This window comes from Convolutriloba macropyga, chromosome 2 (assembly GCF_964194025.1).
Source record: "Convolutriloba macropyga chromosome 2, txConMacr16.3, whole genome shotgun sequence".
Taxonomy (NCBI): Eukaryota; Metazoa; Xenacoelomorpha; order Acoela; family Convolutidae; genus Convolutriloba; species Convolutriloba macropyga.
Window position 1 is genome coordinate 41,174,704 of NC_134469.1, and position 27,723 is coordinate 41,202,426.

General features: G+C 38.1%; 2 protein-coding genes across 3 annotated transcripts in view; both read left to right on the plus strand.

Annotated features, from left to right (window-relative positions):
- LOC142334903 (core histone macro-H2A.1-like) overlaps positions 1-1,035 on the plus strand; it is an 85,348-nt gene extending 84,313 nt beyond the window's left edge. Inside the window, exon 7 of the mRNA XM_075383232.1 lies at positions 879-1,035. Coding sequence (XP_075239347.1) covers positions 879-1,035 — 157 coding nt within the window. The remainder of the gene's footprint in view (positions 1-878) is intronic.
- The window catches only part of LOC142358660 (ATP-dependent 6-phosphofructokinase, muscle type-like), a 702,476-nt gene that overhangs the window by 414,076 nt on the left and 260,677 nt on the right, over positions 1-27,723 (plus strand). The window lies entirely within an intron of this gene.

Below are 27,723 nucleotides of genomic sequence, written 5' to 3' on the forward strand. Positions count from 1 at the left end.
TTACGACGTGTAGTTTTTAGACATCATTTTGACGTTTTGTTAAATATGGTGATGCAGAGCCGTTGTTTCTTGGCAAAAAACTTTTGTTTTGGCTTCATTAACGTTTACTTGTGATTGCCCGTGCTTTTTTCTGCAACTAACTCGCTAATTATGAATAATAAAGTTGGAGCTCAGTTTTTTGTCATTTGAGCATTCTGCCCAATGCGTGATGGTTTGATTTGTTGTTCTGGATAGTTCGACGCTTCGAGCGCTTATTGAATTCTTCCGTCTATTTTTGTTTTTTTGTCGGACGATATTTTTTAGTTTAACATTTGTTCACATAGCAAAGCTGAAAAAGTCTTCATGACTTCTTTTTATAACAGCATTTGCTCGCTTGGCGTCATTTTTTAAAAATGTCTCTGGTAAAAGCTTTTAGGTTGTTTGTGTTATTAGATTTCGGTCATTTGTTTTTTAACAAAATGACATTTGCACTTAAAGTTTAAGTTCAATTTGAATGAATTTGAGGTCAAAGAAACTCGTATGTGATGGAGTGATTTCTAATGAGCCATAATAATTTCCAGTCTGCTGCTATGTTAATAGGAATTAACACTCGGTACTGTTTCCGCCTGCCGGTAGTCAAACCAATCGCTGTCTTTTTCACATAAATAGTTAGCGTTTTATCGAATCGCTTAAATTTTTATTATGGTAGAAATAATCGTGGTATTGTTTCCTCTTTTGTTATTTTAACTGAATTGAAACTGTACCGCTTTGTTTTATTTGATGAGCTACCGTTTAAATTGTCCTATGGAATTATGGGTACTTGCAGGACTAAAGAATGTAAAATTTGCAATTGGGTGCGTTAATATGACGAAAACGTTTACTAATTGTATTTGTTGCAGTTCGGTGGCCTCCAAGATCAAGCTACCTGATGTGACGTTGAGGGCGATGAGCCAGTACTTCACTAGTCAGAATGGATCCAAGATCAAGAAGTTGGAGCTGGTATTCAGAAACCTCACCGTTGCCAAGCAGTTCGCGGCTGTCTTGCAGCAAATGTGAAGTTCACTCTCATGTTTGAGCAGCTCAGATGAGACACAGCTGTCACAGACATGCTTGATCAACTCATTTAATCTCTCAAATATATCACGACACTACTCAGTTTCATTTTTAGTTTTCCCTTCCCCTATTACAGCAGATAAAGAAGATAACAACTGCCGAAAAGTTGGATTCCCAACGAGAGAGACTCAAATACTAATAATTTTGTGCTGTCAGCTTTGATCAGTTCTTATAAAATTGTCCTGTCTAGACAACAGTCTCTTTGCTTTGTCTGGGCGCTTTCTTCCAAATTACCATTTGTAGTGATAGTGATTCATAATTCATATAATGATGAGGTCATATTATCGATCTAGCTTCGGTTTTATTACCAAATGCTATGTGTCGTTTCGCCTCGGGTGCAGTTCAGTTGTTCGTTTCTGTGGAAGAAAATGGGCCATTATTGTTAAAAAATTGAAATAAGTTTGAGTTTGACCAAATCTTTCTACTTCGATGCATTTTCTTACATTTGTATTATTGTCTCATTTCTATGATGTATTTTTTCATTGTTTGAGTAGCTTTTTCCTCTGTTCATTAAACCCGTATTCAGTAGATTGATTGTTTCGTGTGGTTTTGATTTGATTTGGAGTTCGGCATTAAATTTTCTGATAATTTTATACAATGGCTACCCAGTGAACACCTCACCTCAAGAGTTTATTCGAGAATTATCTTTCAATGGTTTTTTCATTGGGAAGCTCTGGTATTTTTAAAATTGCATGTTTCTTTTTAATATAAAAGCATTGAAGATTCTTATACAATTTTTGAGATTTGTAGGTGTTAGGAGCCTCTTGGAATCAAGGTAGGATACTAAATGGGATCTATTAATCACAAAAGCCTGTAGAAATCTCAGAATTGACTGTCACGCAATTACTTGCTTTAGAAAGTAACCGGAGTGCCCATGTGAGCTCTTCAGCAAAATTAAAGTTCGGCCACAGAAGTCTCGCTTTTTCTAGTCTCGCAATTTTAAATCGTTTAAGTTGTTTCAAAAAGGTTTGGAACAGGGAATCTAAACTTAATCAAATGCAGTTGCCCTTTGCTCTTTGCATGGACATCTGTGCCAATAGAGTCGATGACGTGGCAGAAGCTATTATTGATCTGAATAATTGCTCTCAAACAATACTCTAGCAATTATTTTAGTCCTGCTGGTCATTTTTCTAACACAATTTTTTTATACCATCGACTTTTCGTTTGATTTTTTGTCTGACCATGTGATTCTCGTCTGACCGTTCCAACACGGTGGGTAAGTTGCTGAGCAGTTAGTTTTCTTAGATCCTAACTAGTCTCTAAATATGAGATTCACCGAAACTGTTCAGAATAAATTCATGGTTCAGAGTTTGGCACCTGAAACAGAATAGAAAATGCTGCTCATGATTGCGCTGATTTAAACAGGAGAATTGAGCATATTTCTGCTCTCACAAGATGCACCCTCAACCAATTTTTAAAATTAACATTCTGTTTTTTGTTTCCTGGATATGATTGGCACTAAGAAAGCAATGATATCAATCAAAGTGAAAAATGGCGTTGAATAAGGCAGAAAATTAATTGTCATTAAAAAATTGAAAATTCATCACTTTTAATTCATCTCTCAAAAGATGTTGGAACTGCGATGATGTGAATGCTGTGAAAGTTCTCTTCACAGCATTCAACTATCGTTTCGCACATTGATTTTCCGCGGAAGTTTTTGCCACAATTGCTGCTTCCATTTATTGTATCTAAAAAGTTATGCAGAAAAGTTTTGAGCTGCAAGAACTAATCGTGAATAATCCAATCAAAATCACCTGTCCTGGTTCTCGTCTACAGCAGGAGCAGCATTAAATTTACAAAAAAATTTCTTCATTCGTCGCGGCAAGTTTAAATTGCTCTCAAGAAAGAACTAATAAAGTAGTCCATCTTAGCCAGCTGATTGGTCTACATTCCTGGAGTCAAAGCGAACCAGAAACGCTGGAATGTCATGGTATAGCGTAATTACTGAAAAAACCGCCGACCCAATAAGAGCCGATACTTTTGAAGCAATGAATAGGGGCCATCTGTCATGGCTAATAACTGATTAAACGGTTTTATAAGCTCTAAATTGAAAACACAGTTGTGTGGCTTCAATGGCGCATAATAAAAACTCAATTGCCAGGCTCCATCTGCAACTCTGCTGAAATCCTAGTAAAAATGGTTGTACCACAAGATTAACTACCGTTGGACGGTTCAATGAACTGGTTTCGTTTTCAGTATTAAACATATCATTATTTTACTTACAAACATTAATATTTTTTGGCAACCATAGATGGTAAAAATGAAACCTATGTGAAAACAACGAACACTGTTTCACTGGCTGTTTAAGATACACTGGAGGTATTGAAACACATTTTAACAAGAATTTGTGGCTATGGTTTCTTGGCAACCATATCCACGACAATAGACGTTCATGGTGCCCTGGATGACCATAGATGGTAAAAATGGGATGGATCATAGACTCATACTAATTAATTGCTCCTAACGAAGTTCATAGCAATTATTGTAAACGTGTGTGTCGTTGTTATGCAAAATTTTTGCTTGAAAATTTTGACTTTTCGAGTGACTTTTACGCTCTTGACTTTTTACGTTTTGCGTGATCTAAAACTCTCTCTCAATCACAATTTTACGCCGCTGAACTCAATTGGCGGCAATTTAATACTAAAAGTCAAATGAAAAGTGCGCCGAAACTGGTGCCATTTTTACTTTAAATCTTAATAGTGGTATATGTTAAGCTCTAATGTGGTTATTTGAAGCAATTCTTCCGACGTTCATTCGTTTATGTTTAATTGACCCAGGCATGCATGCCAAACTGTCATTCTGCCGAAAAAAATATCCATGCAAATCCTGGCAATAATGGCAAGATCATGCAAGGAACTTTCCATGGCCTGTATGGAACCATATATGGTTCTTTGATATGGTTGCCGAGATTATTTAGCTCATCTATGCATTAACTGTTCACGCTAGTTCATCGGTGTATCCAGCGAATGATTGCACATCCGAAGGTCAAAATTATTGACGTTTCTTTTATCTAGTTCCGTTATGCTCCGAAGCAAATCAGGCAATAACACTAGAATATTGCTGTCGTTTTAATTAATTTTGTAGAAGAAAAACTAGATATACTCCTCCAACCAATCAGAGACTGATAAGACACTATTCTCTTATATAACGCGCATGCTTAACTAACTCTTGCCTCTTTACCACCGTAGATTGATTCGGTTAGTCTTAGATATAGGTAAACCTACTTCGCGCGCCGATATAAGTAGCCCTAGCTCTTTAAAACTGAAGGCTGTAAAAGGAGCCCACCTCGAGACTGCCTTAACTGGTGCGACCAGTGAGTTAACAATCTCTAACTGCAAAAAGAACTCACGTAGAACACACTATTATCTCTTGAGGAGAAAAGGGTTAGTTTATATAACTTAATACTCTTTTTACAGAAAACGGGGAACACAGCCCCAAAAAATAATTAAAAAATAACATAAACACATTAGCATTGACAAAATGAGCCGTCACACTGAGCAAACCTCATAAAAATTGAACACATTCCGAAGAATTACGATTAGCCGTTCTCAAACAACAGAAAAAACGTCGCATGCAGGAAATTTTACCATTTGAAATCACAATATCAACACCTAGATGAATTAAATTTACTACTAAATACAGCAAAACAACTGAAATACCACTACTTTGCAGTAGACCAACAGCTTCTCCTCTCATTACAAGATAAAGCTTCACAAGTCTCACGGACCGCTTTCCTTTCATTTATAATAGAAATATACGGAGTTCAACTCACAAAAGGCTCAATTTCCTTTATTTGCTACTCTTTCATAAACAATTATATCTCACTTATTTACGACACTTTATTCAATCCATTATCAGACACGCTATTTGAATTCTTTAAGGGATTTTGGACAGAAATTCAGCCCTCTGATAGAGCTGGTACATTGTGGAAATCATCATTTGAATTTTTAAATTGCCTAGCGGCAACACTAAATACACCTGCTTTACAATCACGAAGAGAAAGGATACACAAAATTGCAAAGAAATAGACAGGAAATAGAAGATTTCAGCTTAAGAAAAGATACACAAGCTCTGCACAAGACGCTGATATACCACAAGAGGAAATATTAGACACACTATCCTGGTATATGCATAGATTTTAGAAAAGACTTGTAAGACATATTTTTCAGGCTAAAAATCTCACTGTTAGCACACACCCCCAATTAATAAATCAACTACCAGAAACAGTACACTATATCTACGATACAAATTGGTTTCCGGAAACGTTTGTAACCATCACGGAAGTACCATCTGAAATTACACAAAAAGTAAAAATTGATCGTAATAATATTGAATTTTGAAATCATAACAACCAAAATCAACCTTTTATTTTCACAAACTATACAGAGAACACAAATATATCCCTGGAAGCATCACCAATAGAAAACATGGATACTTTTTTCATTCGCAACCGATGAACTCTAATTTTAAATGAAAACACAGAAACTGGCTTTGATTCCACACTACTAGATGTTGGAACACTTTTTTCATCTCATACTGGAAATACTCTTTCACTAATTGATCTTGAGAACAATAAATACAACAACAACAGTGATAATAATCACGAGGTACTTAATTATTCCACTAATAACACAAATTTTTATGAAAGCCACACAAATAGACAACATATGAATTCAACCGATTTGACACAAAATTCGGATCCACTAAATACAAATCGTCCACTACTACGCAATATAAATACACCTTTACCCCGCTTACAGTGACAAAATTCAGTCCACTTTAACACTGAACCTGTCAGTTTAAACAATTCTACTCAACCAGTATCAACGAATAACCAAAATATTCAATTAACCCCTCAACAATTAATAAATTTTTTAAGACAATTCAATTCACGAAATAATCAACAAAAAACAAACGCTCCAACTCCTTACTATTTGCAAGCAGCGTCTACACAAATTCAACTGCTGTTAGACGAAACACACAAAAGATATACCCTTATTTAGGCGGCTCAGTACCCATGCAGCAAAGTTTAAGACCGTTTGATGGTACTGACCTCACATACACTACGGACGATTTTCTAAACGCCATCACAGCGAACATAGTCATGGCAGCAAGACCTGAACAAACTGATTCACGGTGCCACAAAGCATGGATTCTTAAACGAATTGCAATGATACAAACGAGCCTAATTGTCCCAGCACAGCAATGGTTTTCACACTTAATCCTAGAAATTAAAAAGAACTGGAAAGCCTTCTGCCGAGAATTTCAAAAAACTGTTGATAACCAACAAGTGCAAACACAAGCGAAAATACTAGAAAGCATAACACGTGCCTCAAGAGTACAAACAAAAACACTAGCATTTCGAATTGAACAAATGGCTAGAAAAGCATGTGATAATGATGTTCCTGATATGAGAAATGCACAGATGAATGACGCGCTTGTTAAAGTACTAGCTCCACAATTCGCAAGAATAGCTCTTAGAAAGATAGCTAATCACAATTGAACAGCATTGGAACCACAGCTTCTATTTGCACAAAGTTGAGAAAATCCATCAAGAAGACAGCACTAGAACGCACATAGATAGACATAAAATAAGCCCAATTTGCGCTCTTTCCTCATCCGTGAATAATTTATCGATAGACATAGATAACCTCACAATACATGATGTACGCACTATGCAACAAGATATTGCATATGGGATCAACGTAGTACGGCACAAGTACTCAAATGACCCAAATTCTAAAGGGAAACCACTATTCCTTAAAATTTGGAGAAAATATTCACGATATACATAGAATTTGCACCTGCCCCTAAAAAAGGTACATAAAACCACTTGAAAAACCTAATTTTCAAAAACAAACTTTCAAGCAAGAAAAGGAAACCAAAATCTTCCAAACAAACAAGTCACATCAAATAACATGACTGGTAAAGCTCTACCATTTCCCTATCGCTCACGAAGCAAGAGTAGAAAAACTTCAGAATCTTCCCGACATAGAAGTCCTGACAGACCCTCATTTTCAAATCGAAAACCATAATATGGATACAGTAACTTTGAACCACCAAGTAGAACTGCTTCATCATACGCGAGACCACAGAAATTTCAGAAAAAAACCTGACTATATTAAAAATAACGCTTACTCTAGTAATTTTAGACCGCAATAACCTAATTATAATAGAGATGGAAATCTTCCAAGTTGACCATTTTCACGTAATCGCCTTCGAAAGTTACGAAATGACCTTACTTCACTCATAAAAAGTTCAAACGGACAATACAATGTCTAACACGGAACAAACGGAAACGCAAAATGTTTCTGAAGAACACCTTCTAGAACAACAATTTAACGATTTGCTCTTGGAACTCAACCAAGATACACAAGAAGAATATTTTATTTGTCAGGAAGAATGCAATACTCGCAGAGAAGAATCAATGCTTTCCAAGTCGTATAAAACTACTATTTGGGTGCTACCACTCACAATCGAAACACAACAGACACCCGATCACACAAGAAAAATTTCCCCACCACATATTGAAATTGATTTCCTAATTGGCTTGGGAGCCACACCTAACGTATTGAATAACTAAACTTGGAATGAAATTAAAGAATACCACAAGTTACAGTTGAAAGCATCAACATTTGATCTCTCAGCAGCAAATAATTTTAAATTGCAGTCACACGGACGTATAAAACTTACACTTTATCCAGACGTAACAGAACACAGAACTCATCAAAGCATCAATTTTACAAAATTGAACTTTTTCGGAACATCATTACAAGAAAAAATGCAGAAACAATAAAATGTTTATCTCACACAATTGAGATTAAATATAATCATGAACCGAAATCCTTAAAATTCTATGATTCTTCCACAAAATCACCAACAGATTATTCACGATTATTTCCGTTATCGGAGATCACTCATTTTTTTTTTCATGTTCTGAACATATTCAAAGGTTTTTCCGAAATCCTTTAAATCACCCAATGACCTTTGTCAAAGGATTAATTGGATATGCACAAGATATCTCACTTTTAGATCTACAAACCACGGAATACCGCATCAATGAACTCAATGATTTCATGGATGCCTATATTTCAAATTACCTTACACACGGTACCTCAGAAATGCTCTAAAAACTCTATGGTTTAAATCTGACGAAGCAACAGGAACCCGACTAGAAAGCACAATAGAAAACTTTTCACATACCATTCGACACTTTTATGTTCACACACACACAGAGAAAAGTTTTCTTCAAATGTTCAATTTCGATAACATTAAATTGAAACAAACACAATTTGAACAATTAGCACAACTCCTAATCAAATATAGATTTTGTTATGCCACATCTAAACATGATGAAGGAAAAAAAGTTGAACTAAACCTACCTCTAAAAGCAACAGCAGTATTCAAAAAGCAACGAGCTATACCCTTTCAATTACAATAACGAGTACAACACTTACTTGACAAATTAACACATTTTGACATAATTGCACCTGTAAATACAGATTCCCTCACTACAGAGAACACATTTATTAATCCATTAATTAGAATAAAAAAAGGGAGAATCACTTAAATTTCTTCTAGGCGCTCGTCAATTGAATACCACGATTGACAAAACTAAATATAGTTGGCCAATAGAGCCAATACAAATCGTACTCACCCAATTCAAAGGAGCGGTTTTCTTATTAGCCGACATGAATAGTGCATATAATCAAATGCCATTAGACAAACCTTCACAAAGTTTTTTATGATATTTCTATCCAGCAGCCTTCTCATCCTTTATGAGCAGCATACGTGATGATCTTATTCTGACAAGTTAATGATTTAAAACGTTGTCGGAATAAGATCATCACGTATGTTGACGATGTATTTTTTCAAGATACCACTACAGGCACAATGTTACAGACATTAGACAAATATCACAATAATTCTCAGAATTGAAAATTTAAAAGCTGCCCCAGATAAATCTTTCTTTTTCTTAGAATCAGTTAGATTTTTAGGACACCAAATACAAAATAATTACATACATCCGCTTAAATCTAGATGGCTTTCTAAAACTACAATTTTTAATATTTATATCTAAATAATTGTAAAAACTTCAAGTCATTATAAGACCATTCTATTTATAACTCAGAGACACATTAGACTTCAAATGGACAATAAAAATCCAACAAACGTTTGATAGAGTTGAAACTTACAGACGGAACACTACGTCTTGCAATTCCAACCCGGAAAAATGTTTTTATATTCTGAGTGATGCCTAGAACTGTGGTATTGGAGCTGCACTTCTACAGAAAAATTGATTTGGATAAATGGAACTAGTATCAGGAAATTCTCGTCTATTCTCTACTACAGAACTCAGAGTTTCAACCATTCTTCGCGGATGCTCTGCAATAATCTATGCACCTTATAAATTTGAATACTTTATTCAAAGGTCACTGCACCTTATTTTTCTATACACTGACCACAAACCTACACTTTTCTTGTTCACACAGAAGAATACACCAAACCATCGAGCTTTCAAATTTCAACTAATTTCAAAACATAGTTTGGACAGAAGGACCTATTCACTTCCGGACCTTTTGAAACGTTCACTAACAACAACAACAGAGGACAAATGACGTCTACGGACGGTAGAAAATCCTGAATCCATAAAACTCTTCTTGGCGCTTAACCAACAAACACCACCGATACAGTGCCACTATGCTGGATCAAATGAATATATTATCACAGTAAATACAGACACTACTAAAGAATCAACACACTTTCCTATAAAATTACAGATAATAGATAATTAAAGATTATTTCCCAGTTGTCTTCCCTTTATCTTACCGTATCATACGAAGAATATAAAACAAAAGCACAGATTTTAGAAAACGTCGTTCACTACAGAACTCAACAGTTGAAACAAAGTCAACCCTATTTAGTAAATTATCCTGTAGTACAGCACATCGATTTTTCACTAGACATGAATAAAACTGAATCGTTTACACCTGATACTCAACATGCAAATTATGCAGAATTGATCAATAGCATAAAATTTTTAATGCCTTCAATGAATGATTTCATACCCAAGTCACCAGACAAACGACTGTTTCTACAATGAGCTACCAGAAATCACTGAGATATTCTTACAAAACACACAACAGCGAGACTGTCTTACAACAAGTTTTTCTTTGGAAACAATAGAAAAACCCCCATACTATCCCTACTTTAACAATTTGAGTGACAAAGAGACTTCTACTTTACTATAGACTATTCCAGGACTTAAGTATAATTGAAACAAATAAGCTCTTATATTTTATACAAGAGACACAATCGCCGAAAATATGTTTACCGTTCTTTCTTCTCTTATCAGTATTTCATACCGCAGATTCACAGATCTTTAAAGCCATCCCGGTAGTGAAAAAATCTACGTTACAATAACGGAAAGTTATTTTCCAAATATAAAAACATGGAAAGCAATGCTTACACAAGCCATTTCTCGAAGTTTCACCATACTTCAATCACCGTATTTCAATGGACACGATAGGTCCAATTTCTCCGTCCTCAGATAAAAACTCCTAGGTCTATTTCATAGTAGACTCATTCACACATTATGTTGTTCTTCACCTTTCTCCCGGAAATGACGCAGCTAACACATTAAATGTCTTATTCGACCATTGGATAGTTAAATTTGGAATACCAGATGTCTTAGTAACTGAAAATGGTAATTATATGTTATTGGCAACTTTGCACATTTTCGCCGCATAAATAATGTACAATTAAAAACACGCACACCGTATGCACCATGGTCAAATAGACTAGTACAAATCAGTAATAGAAAACTGAGCACCTTTTTCCGCACAGATTCCCAATATCACACATAGTAACAAAAAGTAAAAACCTCCCTTTTCGCGTATAACCCACAAGTTAGAACCAATATGAATCTTTCTCCATATGAACTTGTTTTTGGCATGAAACCCAAAAGCCAATAAAGTTTAGTCTATCTTCCATTACAGATGGTTTTGGACTCTGTAAACGTTCACAAAATTACTCATACTACTCTTTTCTAAAACATACACATACTGATAATATCGGCCACCATCCCCAAATTACAAAAAAGAACTTTCGCACATTGGTTCTTAAATCGTGAAAGATACACTTTGAAGTTTATAATGAAGTACAAAACTACCTCAATCAGAATAAACGTTAACATACATTTATAAATCGCCGTTTTAGAACGGCTCGACCAATAAAAGTTGATGTTCTTGTTGTAAATAAAGCTCCACAAATTGGAGTTTCAAAAAAGATCTTTGGACCTTTCAAAATAATTGATACCCCCACACTGGTAACATATAGACTAGAAGAAATTTCAGGAAAACCAATGACCCGCAACCCTAGCAATATTGTCCCCTATTATCCGAAAAAATCATTCGTTCAAGAACAAATGGAGAAACATTTCTCCGATAATTCTCTATTACGACTTCAACATCAGAAACCGACTATCACAAATTCGAAATCCATCTGGTTTAGTCTAGACATCCTGGAGATACCATCAAAAAATGAACCCTCCCCCTGGCCATCTTACAATTTGTCGGAAATACCTGAGACAAACTCGGAAAGACTACCATACAAGAGATGCCCTTTTATAAAACCAAACGACAAAAGACTACAGTTATACTACAATAAAACATTTCGGCTTTACACAGAACACACCTTTAGACCATTAAAATAACATACATATAATATCAACATCATTTCTCTTGCTTTAATTAGCCGAACACAATCTAGCATAATAGTCTAAATACACAATAAATAAAAGTCCACTAAAAAACAATTTCCCAGTTCTCCCAAATAAGAGGAATAATTCGGATAGTTTTTTCAACCTTCTCCCCCCCCCCTAATACAATTATTCTCTCTGGGAAAAATAACAAAGCTCCTCTAAAAGCTAACAAAATATACGGACTTTCTTTTCACCTGCTACCTTAGCAGAACCGCAAAACCCCTTCAATCAGGAAATGAAAAAGAGGAAATTAAGTTAGCAGCCGACCCACAGAATAATTCCCCAATGTAATTCAATCAACGAGATATGACTCGGTCACTTTTTTTCTTCCCGAAGAAAAATCGTGGTCAGGCTAAATCGCATTGTCCAAAATCACTTCAGTGTCCACCTGGCTTACAACTCAGTTGATTTCATCTCTTCTTTTTCTTTTACCAAACTCCAACTACTCATTCTTTCAGCTTCCTCAACTTCTCTTTGTCAATTAGCTTTCTCACTATCTCTTCTTTCCAACTTCTAAGTTTTCCACATCTCACCTTTAATTCTCTATATTTAAAGAACTGTCTCAAAGTACAGTTTTTGCTCTCCAAAGGAAAAACTTCCAGAGTCAGATCACAACAGCAAATTCAACCAGCTCACTGCTGCACAACGTTCAAACAGGCTCACAGCAGCCCTCTCAAAATCTTCAACTTTCAGTCTCACAGCACTGAAAGTTCAACTCGTCTTCACTAAATAGACAGGTATGCAAATTACTTCACAACATAGGCTTGAAAGGTTGTTTCGCAGAACTCCTTACGCTGATACCTTTCGATATATTTAAAGTTTTACAACGAAACAAATTCGTTTTCAAGATAATTTCTGTACTTTAGACCACATTTTATATTCACACACTTATTGTAAATGGGTCTTTTGTATAGGGGTTTTTAACAACTGACCTATTACTGTTTTCTATCTTCCATTTTTCCCAACACAAGCAACACGGACAATATTTGAACTTCTGTACCCTGATATATCATGTTAAAAAATCTAAACGCTATCCCAGCCTCTTACGATATTAAGTATATCAAGAACTTCCGGGACAACAATTGCTTCTGTTATCAAATATCTTCTGTCACTTCGGGACAACAATTAAAATTACATTTGCGTCCTCTAATCAACAATCCAACGCTAACCACCGATTTCATAATCACCAAGTTGCTCATACAGTAACGCCACCAAACAATTCACTCTCAAGTCATCCTTGAAGCTCTTCAATAAAAACAACAGGCTCAAGAAACCCAAGAACACCCATACTCGTTCATTATTACTGCCAAATCTGCAGATCGACCTCAACTTACTGGACACTCCCACCACTTTATCCCACAATCATTAATTCAATACCCTCCAATCAAAGTCAAGCGCAAATACACCAAGCGCAAATACACTAAACGCAAACACAACAACAACAAATAAATACACAAAACCTTTTGCCTTACTCAGGTTTTATTGCAAACGCAACCTTGCAACAGTAGACACCACTTATACCTGCTCCAGCACGATCACCACAACTTGAGTTAATCAACTATTCGAACACACGGCAATTTTCTACTCAACCAAATAATTTTGCTGACTTAGATAACACGAGTAGTTCCGAAACGCAACAGCCAATTCAAACTGTTTCTAATATAGAAAATAAACCACAAGATATTAATCTTATTTCTGACACTTCTGTTACTGGTCAACTCAGTTCTCAATTTTCTTCACCAACCCCATCACAAATTGCAAAAAACCTTTTAACCCGTCAACCCTTTAACCCGTACAATACCTATAATGATATTAAGCTCAAACTCACCTAACCCCGATCCAGACAAAAATTTCATCGTTGTTTTGGAAAACAGCCAGACACTACTAGATCTTACCCAACTCTACCACTTAAACTTGACACTAAATTTGTAGTTCCCCACCCACCCTTTCCGGTGATCATAAAAACGGTGAACAATTACATAATTGGGCAAAGCAAAGAATCACTAAGTCATAAAAAATTACACCGGTACAAAAACAAAGAGCGCTCAATTTACTCAAACAATCTAAAATCACTTTTTCTGTTGAAATTGTAGTTGAGCAAGATAAACGCTGCTCAACATGTTTTCAGGGTTAAAACGAACCCATCACATTTTGTTTGTCAAGAAATACACTATAAATTCGAAAGAGACATTAAAAACACTGCAGGATACTTTGTCTTCTTTAATCCTCATTCCGAAATATCTTACACAAATTCATTGCAAATCTAATCATACTTTTGATCAATTTTTTTCACATCCACTTCCCTTAAAACAACAAAATAAAATTGACAATCACAATATTTCAAGTACGCGCATACGCCATACTTGCGAAACTCAGCGACAAGGAAAGTTTTTGCCACAAAATCTCACTTAAGAGAGGTTTCCTGTTTGATCACGTTAATTGTTATGTTAACAATATGGAAAAACCTCTCTTTCCCACAGAAATTGAAGCTCATAGAGAACTTGCACGCCTTGTAAAATCTCGTAAGTAAACATCACTCACTCACAGAGGATACAGTTTGATGTACTTAGGGCGACGCACGCTGGGCTATGAGCAAGGAGTGCTACATAGAGCGTCGGGCCCCAATTTTCTACTTCATAAAGTCACGAATCCTCTGGTCATAAACACGGACCACAGTGTTCATGTCCCAGAACGCATCAACTGTATCTCTACACCGCCTCATCACACATTAAACCCAACGGTTCGTTCTTGTTTACTAGGACAAATCGCGAACGAGTATGTGGATGAAGGACGGGAAAAGGCCCTCCCACTAGAGTGCCTTCACTTCCCAATCAATTCACGCTTTACGGAGAGATTCTTGCATCTCTCCAAATACTTCTTCGCTCTCGCCGACTGCCATAATGACTATCTTAAAACCATTTTCCCGAGAGATTTTGCCCCCTATCATATTTAACAGAAATACGACCCCTTGTACCTTCAGTTTGGTTTTCTGCATCCAACACAAATGGCCTTAAATGACCAGACCCACAAAGTCAATCGGTTCAAGATGGTACGCACAATCCACAACTACTTTTTGTCAAGCAACACTTCTACAGAACGAATCCCCTGGTCCACATCAACTCACGCCCTCAATATGCTAACTCAAAGCTTACTTCACCCTACTACTTGAATTACAGCTACATAATAAAGTCCACTTATTGCGAAGACACCCTCTGTAATTTTGACCCGATCAAAAATTACCTTTTGTTTTGGCCACTTCATGCGAAAACACACAGACCGATACTTGTCCCCATTGAATACCTCCAGTGTGTAGAGGGAGGCACAACAAAGTGTAAGTATGGAAAAACTTTTAATCACCTCTACAGAGAGTGGATGGGGACAATCTGGTAAATCGCGAACCGACACAGGAGGAAATGCAGATCTTAAACCAACTCCTGGCGCTGCAGCCGCACTGCAACACTCAACCTCTACCCCCGTGCACTTTCGTTTGTCTCGCACGAGTCAATGAATTTCTTGAATTCTTCAGGGATCATGACAATCGGTCCGCTGACTTCGAATTCGAATTCTGGACGAAGGCAACAGTCCTACCACATTGGGCTCACAATCCAACAATTGCACAGACTCACTGTTCTGTAAAACTCAAAACTCACTTTTATTTTTCTTTTTCTATTTTTATTTCTATATATTTACTTTCTTCATTTATTATGTTCCTGTCTTCTTTGCCACTATTGAAGATTAGGATAAGTTCTTTTCATCTTTTTTTCGGTCCGAGCTTACTCAGCAGGCACTAAACTTCATTGAAAGGTATAAGAGAATGAGTAGCCCACAAGTAGCTAAAAGATGGATTTCCATCAGAAGATAAGTTGGTAAATCCGATCGGTAAAACCCTGTACCTGATTGAGATAAACAGAAATTTCTCTGTACAACTAAACAGAGACTACCGACTACAAGCGATCCTCCAACTGGGATTAAATTCTCACTACAGGACAGTGAGGGAAAGTTGGGTAGGCAGGACTGACGTTACTGGCCGGCACATCCTGTAACTGGCACATCTACTGACTCCACACTTGAAGTGGACTACTTACTGTCGACATTAGTCAACACTCTGCTGACAGGGACTTCAGATGACGGCACAGGGCACAACCCCACTTTGACGACAACACGCCGCTCCACCTCACTAAACAACGAGGATGACACATCCAGCGTATTTCTGCTACAACTCACAAATTCGGACTTAAAACACTTAACCCCGGATGGATGTAGCAGTAGAAATACTGGATGTACACATCCAACCAATCAGAGACTGTGAAGAAACTATTCTCTTATATAAAGCGCATGCTTAACTAACTCTAGTCAGTCTGTTAGTTTAGATACACCATGTGTATACACTTGACTCCGGTACTGTACTGTATTACCACCGTATTAATAGAAGTTTATCTTCTGTGTCTTTTTGAGTCGGTTAGTCTTAGAGATATAGGTAAGCCTACTTCGCGCGCACAAATAGGTAGCCCTAGCTCTTTATACCTTAAGGCTGTAAAAGGAGCCCACCTCGGGTCTGCCTTAATTTCGTTTCAGTCTGCAATTAGCGGTAAAAGTACAAAAACAGACTTCTTTCTGAGCTTAATTGACTACTCGACTAGGGAAACAAAAATTACCCCAATTCCTTGAAGAGAACAACGACTTCCCTAACGATGGATTAGGAAAATTATCCAATAACAAAATACGTCTAATTTTGGCACTCAACAGAAACAAGAGGAAAGGTTTTCAGTTTGACTAATTGATTTGTTTGCAATTATTTACATTTGCAGTTGTTGTATATTCCTAATTAGAGCCATAATTTAGGCAAAAGAAATTAGCAAACTCAAAACCTATTACAAATTTGCAACAGAACTCAAATCCGTAATAGCGCGCGTATAACCCGTTAAAATTGCATCACAAGAAACGCTTGTAAATCAAAATCAACTTTGCCATAAACAGTTCTTCCAAAAAAATCAAAGCCTACGGCTTCGATTTTACACCAATTGAAATGCGATGTTTCGCAGACTGCAAACGCTTTCAATCGTAGTTTTTTTTAAATAGAATGTTGATACCCTTTATTCGGTTTACGCAACGGAACGCAAATTCTATGCAGATATTTACTGCCAGTTTTGAAAGTATTGCATTCGTGGGATTATACGAAAGTCTCCAGGGAATTCATAACAGTTATTTTGTTCCCAGATAAATTTTGATCCCAGATAACTTCTATAAAAAAGGGGCCAGTCTGCCGTAAAATTTTTGCTATTTTTAATATTGCGTTTATTTTCTTTTATTTATAGCCACAAAGCGATAGGGGGCGCTATTATTGACATTATCCTGGTTTTTATTTGCTCTTGAACGAATTTCGTAGCACTTATTGTAAACGTGTTGGTCTTTTAATGCAAATTTTTTGCTTGACCATTTTGCGCTTTTCTTCTAGATCATTCTTTGACTTCTGAAGTGACTTTTTCACGCTTTCGCTCTTCATTTTTGAGTGATATCTATTGCTCTCACTCCGAAGTAAAGCTTGTTGCTAATATAAATGTCGATTACAGCATAGCACATACGAGGGTCTGGAAGCTGAGTGGTCAGTCCATCTGGATATCGATCGGGAGGACAGTGGTTCGAATCACGGCGGGGTATCATGTTTTTCTATCCGCCTGTCGTTCGAGAGCAATTTTTCCAACATTAGTCGGTTTATGTTCTTAAAATGCGAAGACCCATATTGGGACGCTGTCTTTTTGTTATGACTTGAAGAGGAGTATTGGTTCCCTTGAGTTTTTTTACTGGAAGTTCCAATCGTTCAGGCTTTGTTTTTACCTGAGTTTGCTGAGCCAGAGAGTTTCTTTCATGCGCCGCGTTGAGTGAACGATTTTTTGTCTTGCAAAAGTATATTTGAGAAAAAAGAGCAAATAGAAAACAAATTTTAGCAGATTTTTTTCGTCAATTCGGCCCAATTTTTTTCAAGTTGGGTTATTTGTAGAAAAATTTATCAGATCGACACTGAATCCATATAGAACCATCTGAAATTGACCGCTTAGAGGAATGAGAGCCTAATAAAGCTTTTCAAGAGCAAAATTGGCTCTTATCTTTCAGTTTTCAAATATATTTTTGGCTTGCTTTCGACAATTTTTTCAGTTTTGGATCTTTGAGCGAACGTTTTGGTGATCAATGTATAGGGTAACTTCCCTTTGACAATACATGCATTGAATGCGCCTCTTTATCACGTGAGAAGCTCTTATTATATTACATTGTTAACATAATAATCACAATTCTTCTGATTTGCTATTTTTTATTTCAGTTTGTAATTTGAAAAAGGTTTTCTATGCTTCAATTTTAAAATCTTTTTATTGATAAATTAATCAATTTTTGGCGCTCAGCAGCATTTGAGTCTCAAGGGCAATTTGTGCACAAAGGCAACTTTAACAATACTTCTTCATTCTAATCAAAATATATCGATGATCCAAACTTTGATTTCTGTTTCCAATGTTTAATCTCGACAGAATGATAATTTTGCAATTTTACTGAATTTCAACACCTAACCAGAAGTGGTCTTAATTTTCTACTTTAATTTGTTCAGTTTGTGTTTCAGCTTAGCAAAAATGCGATGCCCTCTTGTTACTATAGTTTTTACTTGTCCGTAACCTTCACATTCTGGCGTATGGCATCTTTTTGTTTCCTGTGAATATCTGTTCTGATTTTTTGCCATAAGCTTCAGTTTTTATTGATCTCTCTTTATGAGTTTTTAGAAATTTAGAGTCTTTATTTTTTTGCATTTTAATTTGTGTGTTTGCAGTTGACGTCATGTTAAATTCTGCCGCTCTGAAAATGTATGCGAGGTACTAATACGATGTCAGACTTATTTTTATGACTCAAATGACTGATGTTGGTTTTTGTGAGTTTTCGTGGGTACACATTCTGTTGGAAAGTTGAGTATTTCCTTCCACCATTAATCTGTTTGCCTTTTTCTTGTTAGATACAAATCTTGCCATAGTTTGAATTCAATTGATGAAAAATATCTGAAATAAAAAAGCAATATCTTAATATATTTTTTAATGCTCTGATGTCATAACGAAAATTTGTTTTCTTGAAACCTTTTTTTTGCGTCCTAAAAATGACATCGGCCTTATGTTTTCCCAATGTGTATTTTGAGTTGCAGTGTTGAAAAAAAATTGTGAACATTGAGACAAATTATTTCGTCAAAACTTTTAGCCTGGTAACTGCCTTGAGCTTAAAGTTTTTTGCCAATTAATAAGATTTGGGTGATTTTAACGCCAATAATTTTTTTCTAAGAATACGGGGTTTTGGGGATTGAAAATGCTGCCGCTAGTGCACTGTCAAAATTTTGTCAGTGCAATAACTAGAGCACTGAACATTTTTTAATGGTTAACGCTAAAATTGGTTTCGTTCGCTAGCTTCACTACGCTATTATTTAATTTCTCCTTACGACGGGGGGTTTAAATTTGCACCGATTATTAACTTTCAGTGACTCAGAGAATAAATTGTTTTTTATACAGAAGATAATCTTTTAGGTTGCAGATACAATTTTGATAAGGTTCAACGCTTCGAGTTGCTTCCGGAATTCTACTAGAGGTTTATTTCTGACAAGCTAAACGTTTTGTCGGCAGCTATAGCTTTTACAGATTCTTATCAAAAAAGTGCAAGAGAAATTTTCTGGTTTCTAATACCTTAAGATTGAAGAACTGAAAACTTGTCGCGACTTTTCTGGTAATCTGCTAGTTACGTTCAATTTTTGTTCGTACCCTTTTTATGGGAGAACTATATGCTCAACAGGGATTTATTGTTGTTCGAAGAATTTTGCACAACCGATATATTTACCGTAGATAGTTTTGAGTGTTTTCACTAGGAAGCCCGCAAAGCATAAATTATTTTAAACCGAGTATTTTTTTCGAATTTTTTTTCGTTTTTGAGGAGTTATCGAGGGTTATAGTTTTCACCTTTTACGTTATTTTGCTTGCTTCAATAAAAAAATCTTTTATTCGGCTTGTTCTCGCAAATATATATTGAAAATGGGTACTAATTGGAATTTACTTTTCTTCTCTCTGGTAATCATTGTTACTAAAACTTTTTTGCGAAACTCTTTGTTCTCATTTGGGACCAATGCTTTGCTAAAGTAGCCAAAAATTACATAATTGGGCGCCACGCCAATAATTGTATTTTGTTTTTGTCACACTTTCTGAAACAAATTACCTTGGGTATTAACGCATAATTCATATCGAATGAATAGAAGAATATTTCGACCTGCTAAATACGGTTGAAGTTGCGCAGAATTAATTTTTACGAACCTAGTGTGACTTCATTAGTTTTAATTTCCCTGTTTTTGCTTACAAAGTTTGGGGATTCAATGAATCTTGTATCAATGTCAACCAACTAATAAGAAAGAGACTTTGATCAAGTCCTATTTATTTCATCTGTAACAATTTCTTTACTTTAACAACAACCCGAAAATTAAGAAAAATCAAAAGCGTTACTTAAATCTTTTTGATTTTTACAACTGGCTTCAATTTTTACAAGAATTGTTTTGAACAATTTAATCATCCAACAGTATAATCAGTTTGTTAGCAAGAAGACTTTTGGGATAACTAAGTCTCACATTGTTAACTACTCATTTAAGTGGCTTCTTCCATTATGTGTTAATATATAAACAGAAAAAAAATTCAAAATTAAATGTAGGTGTAAAACGCTCAACCGTGAATAATTTCAATTCAATCAGACGATATAATAAGCAACTTAGTGCTATAAATCGACAAATCAACGTAATAAGATCGTAACGTATTAAGATTACGGCAAACATATCAACAAGTGGTTTTTTAGACGGCAGTTTTCGATGCTCTTTTGGCCGGTATTTTGTCTGATAACGAATCACTTCAATGCGTCACCATTTTGTACCAATAAATCCAAAAACCCGAAGTTTACTGAGCCGAATCATGTCTTATTTGATAGATCTTTTGATTAGATTTACTTGAAATTATGTTAATTGCACTTTTTCCGAGCTTTGTACGTAAATTGAAACGATTTGCATGCGTATTTAAACACTCGAATCTGATTGGTTAATATTCTTTAAATCGCTTTTTAAAATATTCGCTTTAAATCTATTTATTTGTTGACATCCTCCGGCCCACAAGATGTTGGGAGGATGGGTACCAATTTTACAAGCGGGCGAACAAGCGATCCGGAGGACTTGCGCAATACGACGGAGCGTGCGACGCTGTCTGAACCGTAACGGAGTTCAGTAATCCGAGCCGTAGGGTAGTAACCCCTTCGGTTGGTCTCCTCAACTACCCAGACCAGTCACCGGTCTTAAGGTGGTGCTCGGCAGGCGTCTGCCATTTGGAACTTCGATTCAGTGCCGGTACGTACTCTTTGATCCAACGTGCCCAAATAGTGTTAGCATACGACTGTGAGCGGGCGTACCGTTTACGATGATCGAACTCGTCGGCGCAAACGATCAAGGAATTGCTGTCGCTTGGTTACCGATTAGGAAATGATTAGTGGCTATTACGCCTAGGTCGGATCGGTCGGCGCTTGCGGGCGTTAAGTGCGTGTTCGACGAGAAAAAACTAGTGTTCAAAACTTCGTCCATGAGAAGATGAGTACCGAGGATGGTGTAAAGTATTCGCTAAAAACTACGTACCAGTCTCTCCAAGATGCCACCTTGGTGTGGCGCACTGGGCGGATTGAACCTCAACTTAATGCCTTTGAGGGCAAGTTCGACGGCGATGTTGATGGTGTTCCTTTTCTCGATATTCTCGCGTAGTTCTTTTTCCGCGCCAACAAAGTTAGTGTCACTGTCTGACCAAATAATGGCAGGTGTACCCTGACGGGAGACGAACCGCTCCACTCCCATTACACACGAACTGCCGTCCATGGACGGAACAATTTCAACATGAACGGCACGAGTAGTTAAGCATGTGAAGAGGAAACCCACTTCTTCTCGGTCCTACGTACAGTAACGTAAATCGGGCCGAAGTAGTCGACCCCGGTGTTCGTGAAGTGAGGAGTCTGGTACGCGAGTCTTTCTACTGGGAGGTCAGCCATGATCGGTTGGATAGTGGCAGCTCGGAACTTTCTGCACGTGACGCAGTTGGATTTAATTGAACGCAGTGAGGATCGTAATTTGAGGATGGTATAGCGTTCTTGTACTTTAGCCCGCAGGTAGTCAATACCTTGATGATGATGTTTACCGTGGGTGTTCCTAAAGAACAACTCTACAAATTCATGTCGTGCGTCGAGAACGATAGGATGTTATACGTCATAGTCAACTTCGAGCAGCCGTTTGATGCTGCCAGCCGAACGGATTAGACCATTTGGTCCGACGAAGGCGGAAAACGGGACAATACGGCTACTCCGTTTAACGGATTTGTTTCCCAGGAGATCTTTTCTTTCGGAAGGAAAAGATTCTCCTTGAACGAGATACTGAAGGTGACGCTCTTTTTCATTGAGCTCAGTGAGATCTATTATACTACCATCGATATTACGATAGCTTTCATGTGAGGGTAACAGCCGGAGTATGTATGCTGTTTTGCGAAGCAGTTTTTGATATGAACTAAACTTATCGAAGGGGATTAGTTGCGGAAACGGTTCTTTCGTTGACTTAGTTGCGGATGCGGTAAATGATGTGTTAGAATCACTGTTTTTTTTGGTTACTATACCGAGTTTGATGTTATTAACTACTTCAGTGCTTGGTTCGAACGGGAATTGCTTGCTTCTTAAGAAGTCTGGGCCCCTCACCCAGCTGCAAAACCTCAACAGACATACCAAGAGTACCGGCGTCTGCCGGTTTATCACTTGAGGCAACATGGTTCCAATCGTCGACGCTAGTGTGTTCTAAGATTTCGCAAACACGGTTTGCAATGAATATTGGTGCTTGGTTGCAGAGTTAAGCCATTGCAAGACAGTAGTGCTGTCGGTCCACATGAAAACCGGTTGACTTTCACTGTGAGAGTTCAACAGATATCTTGTTTTCAACCGAGCGGCCAGTAGCGCTGCCTGTAATTTCAGCTTTGGAATTGTCATCATCTTCATAGTTGCTACGCGGGCCTTACCCAGGACAAATGCAAGCTCTGTTTATGGCCCACTAGAAGTGTTTACTTGAGCTCGGAGAAATGCAACAGCGCTGAGGACCTCATGAGAACTATCGCCAAACATGTGTAGTTAGAGGTGTTCAAAGCTTCCCGAAAAGTAGCTCCTCGATATAGAAATTTTGCCAGCTTGGGTAGTTCTATACTCCATTCGAGGAACCTTTCAACAGTGTCTTTTGGTAATTCTTCGTCCCAGTTATGCCCGCTGACACGCATATGTCCTTTAAAAACAATCGGGCACCAACACTAAATGGTGCCACTGGGCAGATGGGATTCAATACCTTAGACACTAGGCTCAATAGCAAGCGTTGTGTTTTAAGACTTAGTTACTTTACTGGAGGTACCCCGACTCACAACTAGAGTATCATTGTTGTGATCGCATTTCAAGCACGTGCGAAGATTCTTCTTTAGATGAGGCAATTACTTTTGGTTCGGTGGACTGAGGTGACCCATCAATTTGGTCAGCCAGATTTGGTGCATTGCTTACAAACTTATTATGCTTGAACTCACCTAGATGGAGGAGATGCACCAACTCCTTCGATCCTTTGAGAGCCATCTCAGGCGACTCCACCGAATCAAAGTATTCGTCCATGTAAAAGTTTTCTAGGAATGCATTGGTTGCTTGTGGGTACTGACCTATGTTGTCTCGTGCCGTGCGTTGCAATGCATAATTAGCGCATGTGGGCGAGTGTTTAGCCCAGAATATATGGCATGAGTATTGATACACTACAACATTTGTTGTGGGGTCCTCCCGGCACAAATAACGCAGTGATGGCTGGTAAGAGTCAGGGACACCCACTTGGAGGAACATATCATCGATATCTGCGCACACGGCGCATTGATGTTGACGGAACTTGAGTAGTACATGGATTAGGTTTTGGAACAGGCCGGGGCCAGTGAGCAAAGGTTTCAGAGAAGTACAATGGAACTTTGCTGCACCATTTAATACCCTACCCGATTTCCCTGGTTTGTTTGGGTTGAATACGGGATGATGTGTTAGGTACCATTCTTTATCCGACCGCTGCTCGACCTTGTTAGCATCAGGGACTGTAATTAGGTAACCTTTTTCCAAGTCTTCAAGGATGATATTGGCATACTTTTTGGTCAAGGTTGTGTCTCCGGAGAAATGAAACCAAGTAATCGTCCAAGTAGAAGTTTTCTAGGACGGCTTTGGTTACTTCCTGTTACTGACTAACTTTTTCTCGGGCCGTGCGTTGCAATGCATAGTTAGCGCAAGTGAGCGAGTCTTTGGCCCCGAATATATGGCGCGTGTATTGATGCACTACAACATTTGTTCTGGGGTCTTCCCGGCACAAAAAAACGAAGTGATGGCTGGTCACAGTCAGGGACAACCACTTGGAGGAACATAACCTGGATATCTGTGGACACGGCGGATTGATGTTGACGAAACCTAAGTAGTACATTGATCAGGTTTTGGAGCAGATCGGGGCCAGTGAGCAAAGATTTATTCAAAGAAGTACCGTGGAACTTTGCTGCACCATTTAATACCCTACGCACTTTCCCCGATTTGTTCGGGTTGATTACGGGATGATGTGGTAGGTACCACTCTTTATCCGACCGCTGTTCGACCATGTGATCATCAGGGATTTGAATTACGTAACCTTTTTCCAGGTCTTCACTGATCCAGTCTTAGCGTAAATTTCCTCAACGTTGTATCTCTTGAGAGCCGCTTTTCGAGAGACTTAAGTTGTACCAGTGACGAAAAGTAGTTATTCGGGAGCTGGATATTGTCATCAGACCATAACATACAGACATCGTATGTTTAACCGTTATGAAAAGTTGTTGTTTCAAGTATTTCCTGCGCGAGAGCATCGGCTGCGAATCGTGGGTCAACCTGCTTGTACGCGCCGTACGATTCCATGCTATACCAAAACTTAACTTGACAAGCCAGTTCACAATCCTGTTGGACATTGGCATTGAAACACGTTGAGACAAAACTTGAACTTGACGGAAGTGGGCCGCTGAAAACCCAATCTATGGGCAAGCGAAGAGCGAACGGTAGGCACTTTTCGTCGGCTGCAAATTACTCTAATGGGCGGATAGCATGGTAGGCATCCTGTCCAAGTATCATCTCAATGTTTCTATAGATATATCTTACAGGATCTAGGACGGCGAGATGTGGGTAAGTTTCTTGCATGGACTTAACGTCAATGATGTCGGAACCTATATTTAATGTTTCCCTCACATAGGGAAGCAAAGTGAGTGCTTCGAAGTCTTGATCTTAATGAGGTTTCACAGTCAATTGAACCACCTTTGTGTCGATGAGTTCTTCCGTGTTGATAACCTTGACTGTAAGTTTTAATGCGGTACCCGAATCTAGCTGCGAGACTATCGGACACCCAAGAGTTACTGCAAGCGGTATCGCATAAAACCAACGCCGTAGTATTGTTAACAGAAGAATTAGTCAAGTTCAGTTCCGTGATCTGAAGGAGGCCCTTGACATCCGTCACGGATGACAAAGTGGTTGTTCTGCTTGGATGCTGTTGACCGGTCGTTGGCCTAGTAGTACCTGCGTTCCACTTCAAAGTATTGATATTGTTATTTGATGAGGGTTTAGCTGGAAAAACCCTTTCAACTCCGTGAAGTAAGGTGTTATGAGAGCTGTTGCAACCATCTTTTCTACATTTACGGGGACTTTTGCACTGCCTGAACATATGTTTGTCACGCAAACACGAAGAACAGAGCTTTGCCTCAGCCACGACCTTGGCTCTCTGCGTGGGGGTCTTTTCCTTAAAGACACAGCATTCCCACAGCCGATGGCTGCCTTTGCAGAAAATGCAACTAGAGATTGATGTTAACGGGGAACTCTGTTGCGGCTCAAGATTGATCTTGTGTTGCGTATTTGCAGCAAATGCCTTTGATGCAACTTTTGACCTGGTTACTGGGTTGATGGTATCCTCAGTCTTGGTTTTAATTGCGGTATTCTTCATTAAATTGTGCGCTTTGGCCTTCTCCTTTAACCAGTCGTTGAAATCGAGAAGAGTAGGCTTCACCCAATGCTTTTTGACCGTGAAGAGTGACCATGACTCCTTCATATTGGGTGGTAGCTTGTGTACGGTAGTGTTGAGAAGCGCAGCACTCTTTAAATCCGAATGATATGAAAGCGATTTAAATACCCCAATATGACTTAAAATGCGCCCCGAATAGTTAATGATGTTATCGCAATTGTGCATCTTCAATGGTGGAAAGCTGTTGAGTTTGTCCCAATGGGCACTTACGACCGCCTGTGGTTGGCCGAATTTACGTTCTCTTGCTCGTTATGGCGTCAGCTAATGCCTCATTCAGGTTTGCGTTTTCGGCTGTTGGCGCCGGAGGCGTGGGATGCTGTGGGCCAACCCAGCACAACGTTGCGGGAGCTGTATGACCATACATAGGAGGAATAATCGGCGTGACAAAAGGTGGATCGATGTTAGTTGCCATACTGAATGGGTTTACTTGGTTGCCAGATGTTGCTGCGTGGTTGCTATGAACGTTTTGTGGTGCAGTCGATTGTGAGATGGCGTGGCGAATGGTGGGGTTATCATTGCTGGTAGCAGTATAGGTTGAAAGTTGTTGAGAACGGTTGCATTATTTCACAGCGGGTTTACATTTGGGGGTTTATTCTGAGGGAAACGCCACAAATTTGGATCAGGGTTACGGTTAAGGGGAAGTTTCGGTGCGTTGGGACACGGTAATGGATGGGCTTGAGGGGAACATACGGGGTTTCGCGGTGGTTTATTTAAGGTGTTTACTTGCGGTGATATACTGGATGGGATTACGGGAACTTGAGAGTTAACTTGATGATGCGGCGCGATTACGGGCGGCGGCTTCACGTTTCGGTTTGGAGATGAAAAGAAGTTAATCGGGAGATGGGTTTTAGGGAGTTGAGTTGCGTTATAGAAGTTAAACTCAGGCAAACTCTATTGTTGTGGAAATTGAGGGATAGACAGATGTAATTGACCAGGCATACTGGAGCTTTTTGACCCAAGAATGCAGCGAATTGGTCCGTGAACTGATTTACCTGTGGGTTTGTAGAAAAATTAGGTACAAAAATGGAGTTCGATGTTGGTGCCAGCACAAGAGTCGGTGGCCGAGGCTTTGCATAGGAGGCAGAAGTGTTGAAGGTACAAAATTTTGCACGGCGGTCTGACCTTGGTACCCTGGATTCTCAACATCACAACCTAACTGAGTTTTTGCCTGGTCCACACTTACTGACGGCATAGAAAGTATTGGAGCCGGAGCAGAAAAGATCAAAAATTTTTCTTGAAACCTGAACAAAGCGATTCAATAATCTTTTCTAAATTCTTAAATTTTTTGTTAATAAGGATTTGAAAAAATGACCACATTCAATGAAACAATAGACATTCAAAATAGCAGAGACACAAAAGATACAAAAGGAGGCAAAAAAAATTGTTACAAAAATTGAAAAAACAAGAAAATTTATCTCAAACTTGCTAAAATGTTAATAATTATCATCTTTGAAAAAGATTAATTTTAATATCTGAAAGCAATTAACCAAACAACAAGGGCAAAAATGGCAGATGATATTATCCTGACAATACCTTGAGAATGAAACAAAACTTATTCATTATGCAGATGACACAATCGTTCTCGCATCTAATACCTCAACCGAAGTGGCAAAAACTATTTAGAGAGGGAAACACAAAAATTAAATAACTGTTTCCGATCAAATGAGGTAAGTCTCATTGCCGCTGGGACAGATTTTATAGTCTTTAGCAAGACAAAATACGA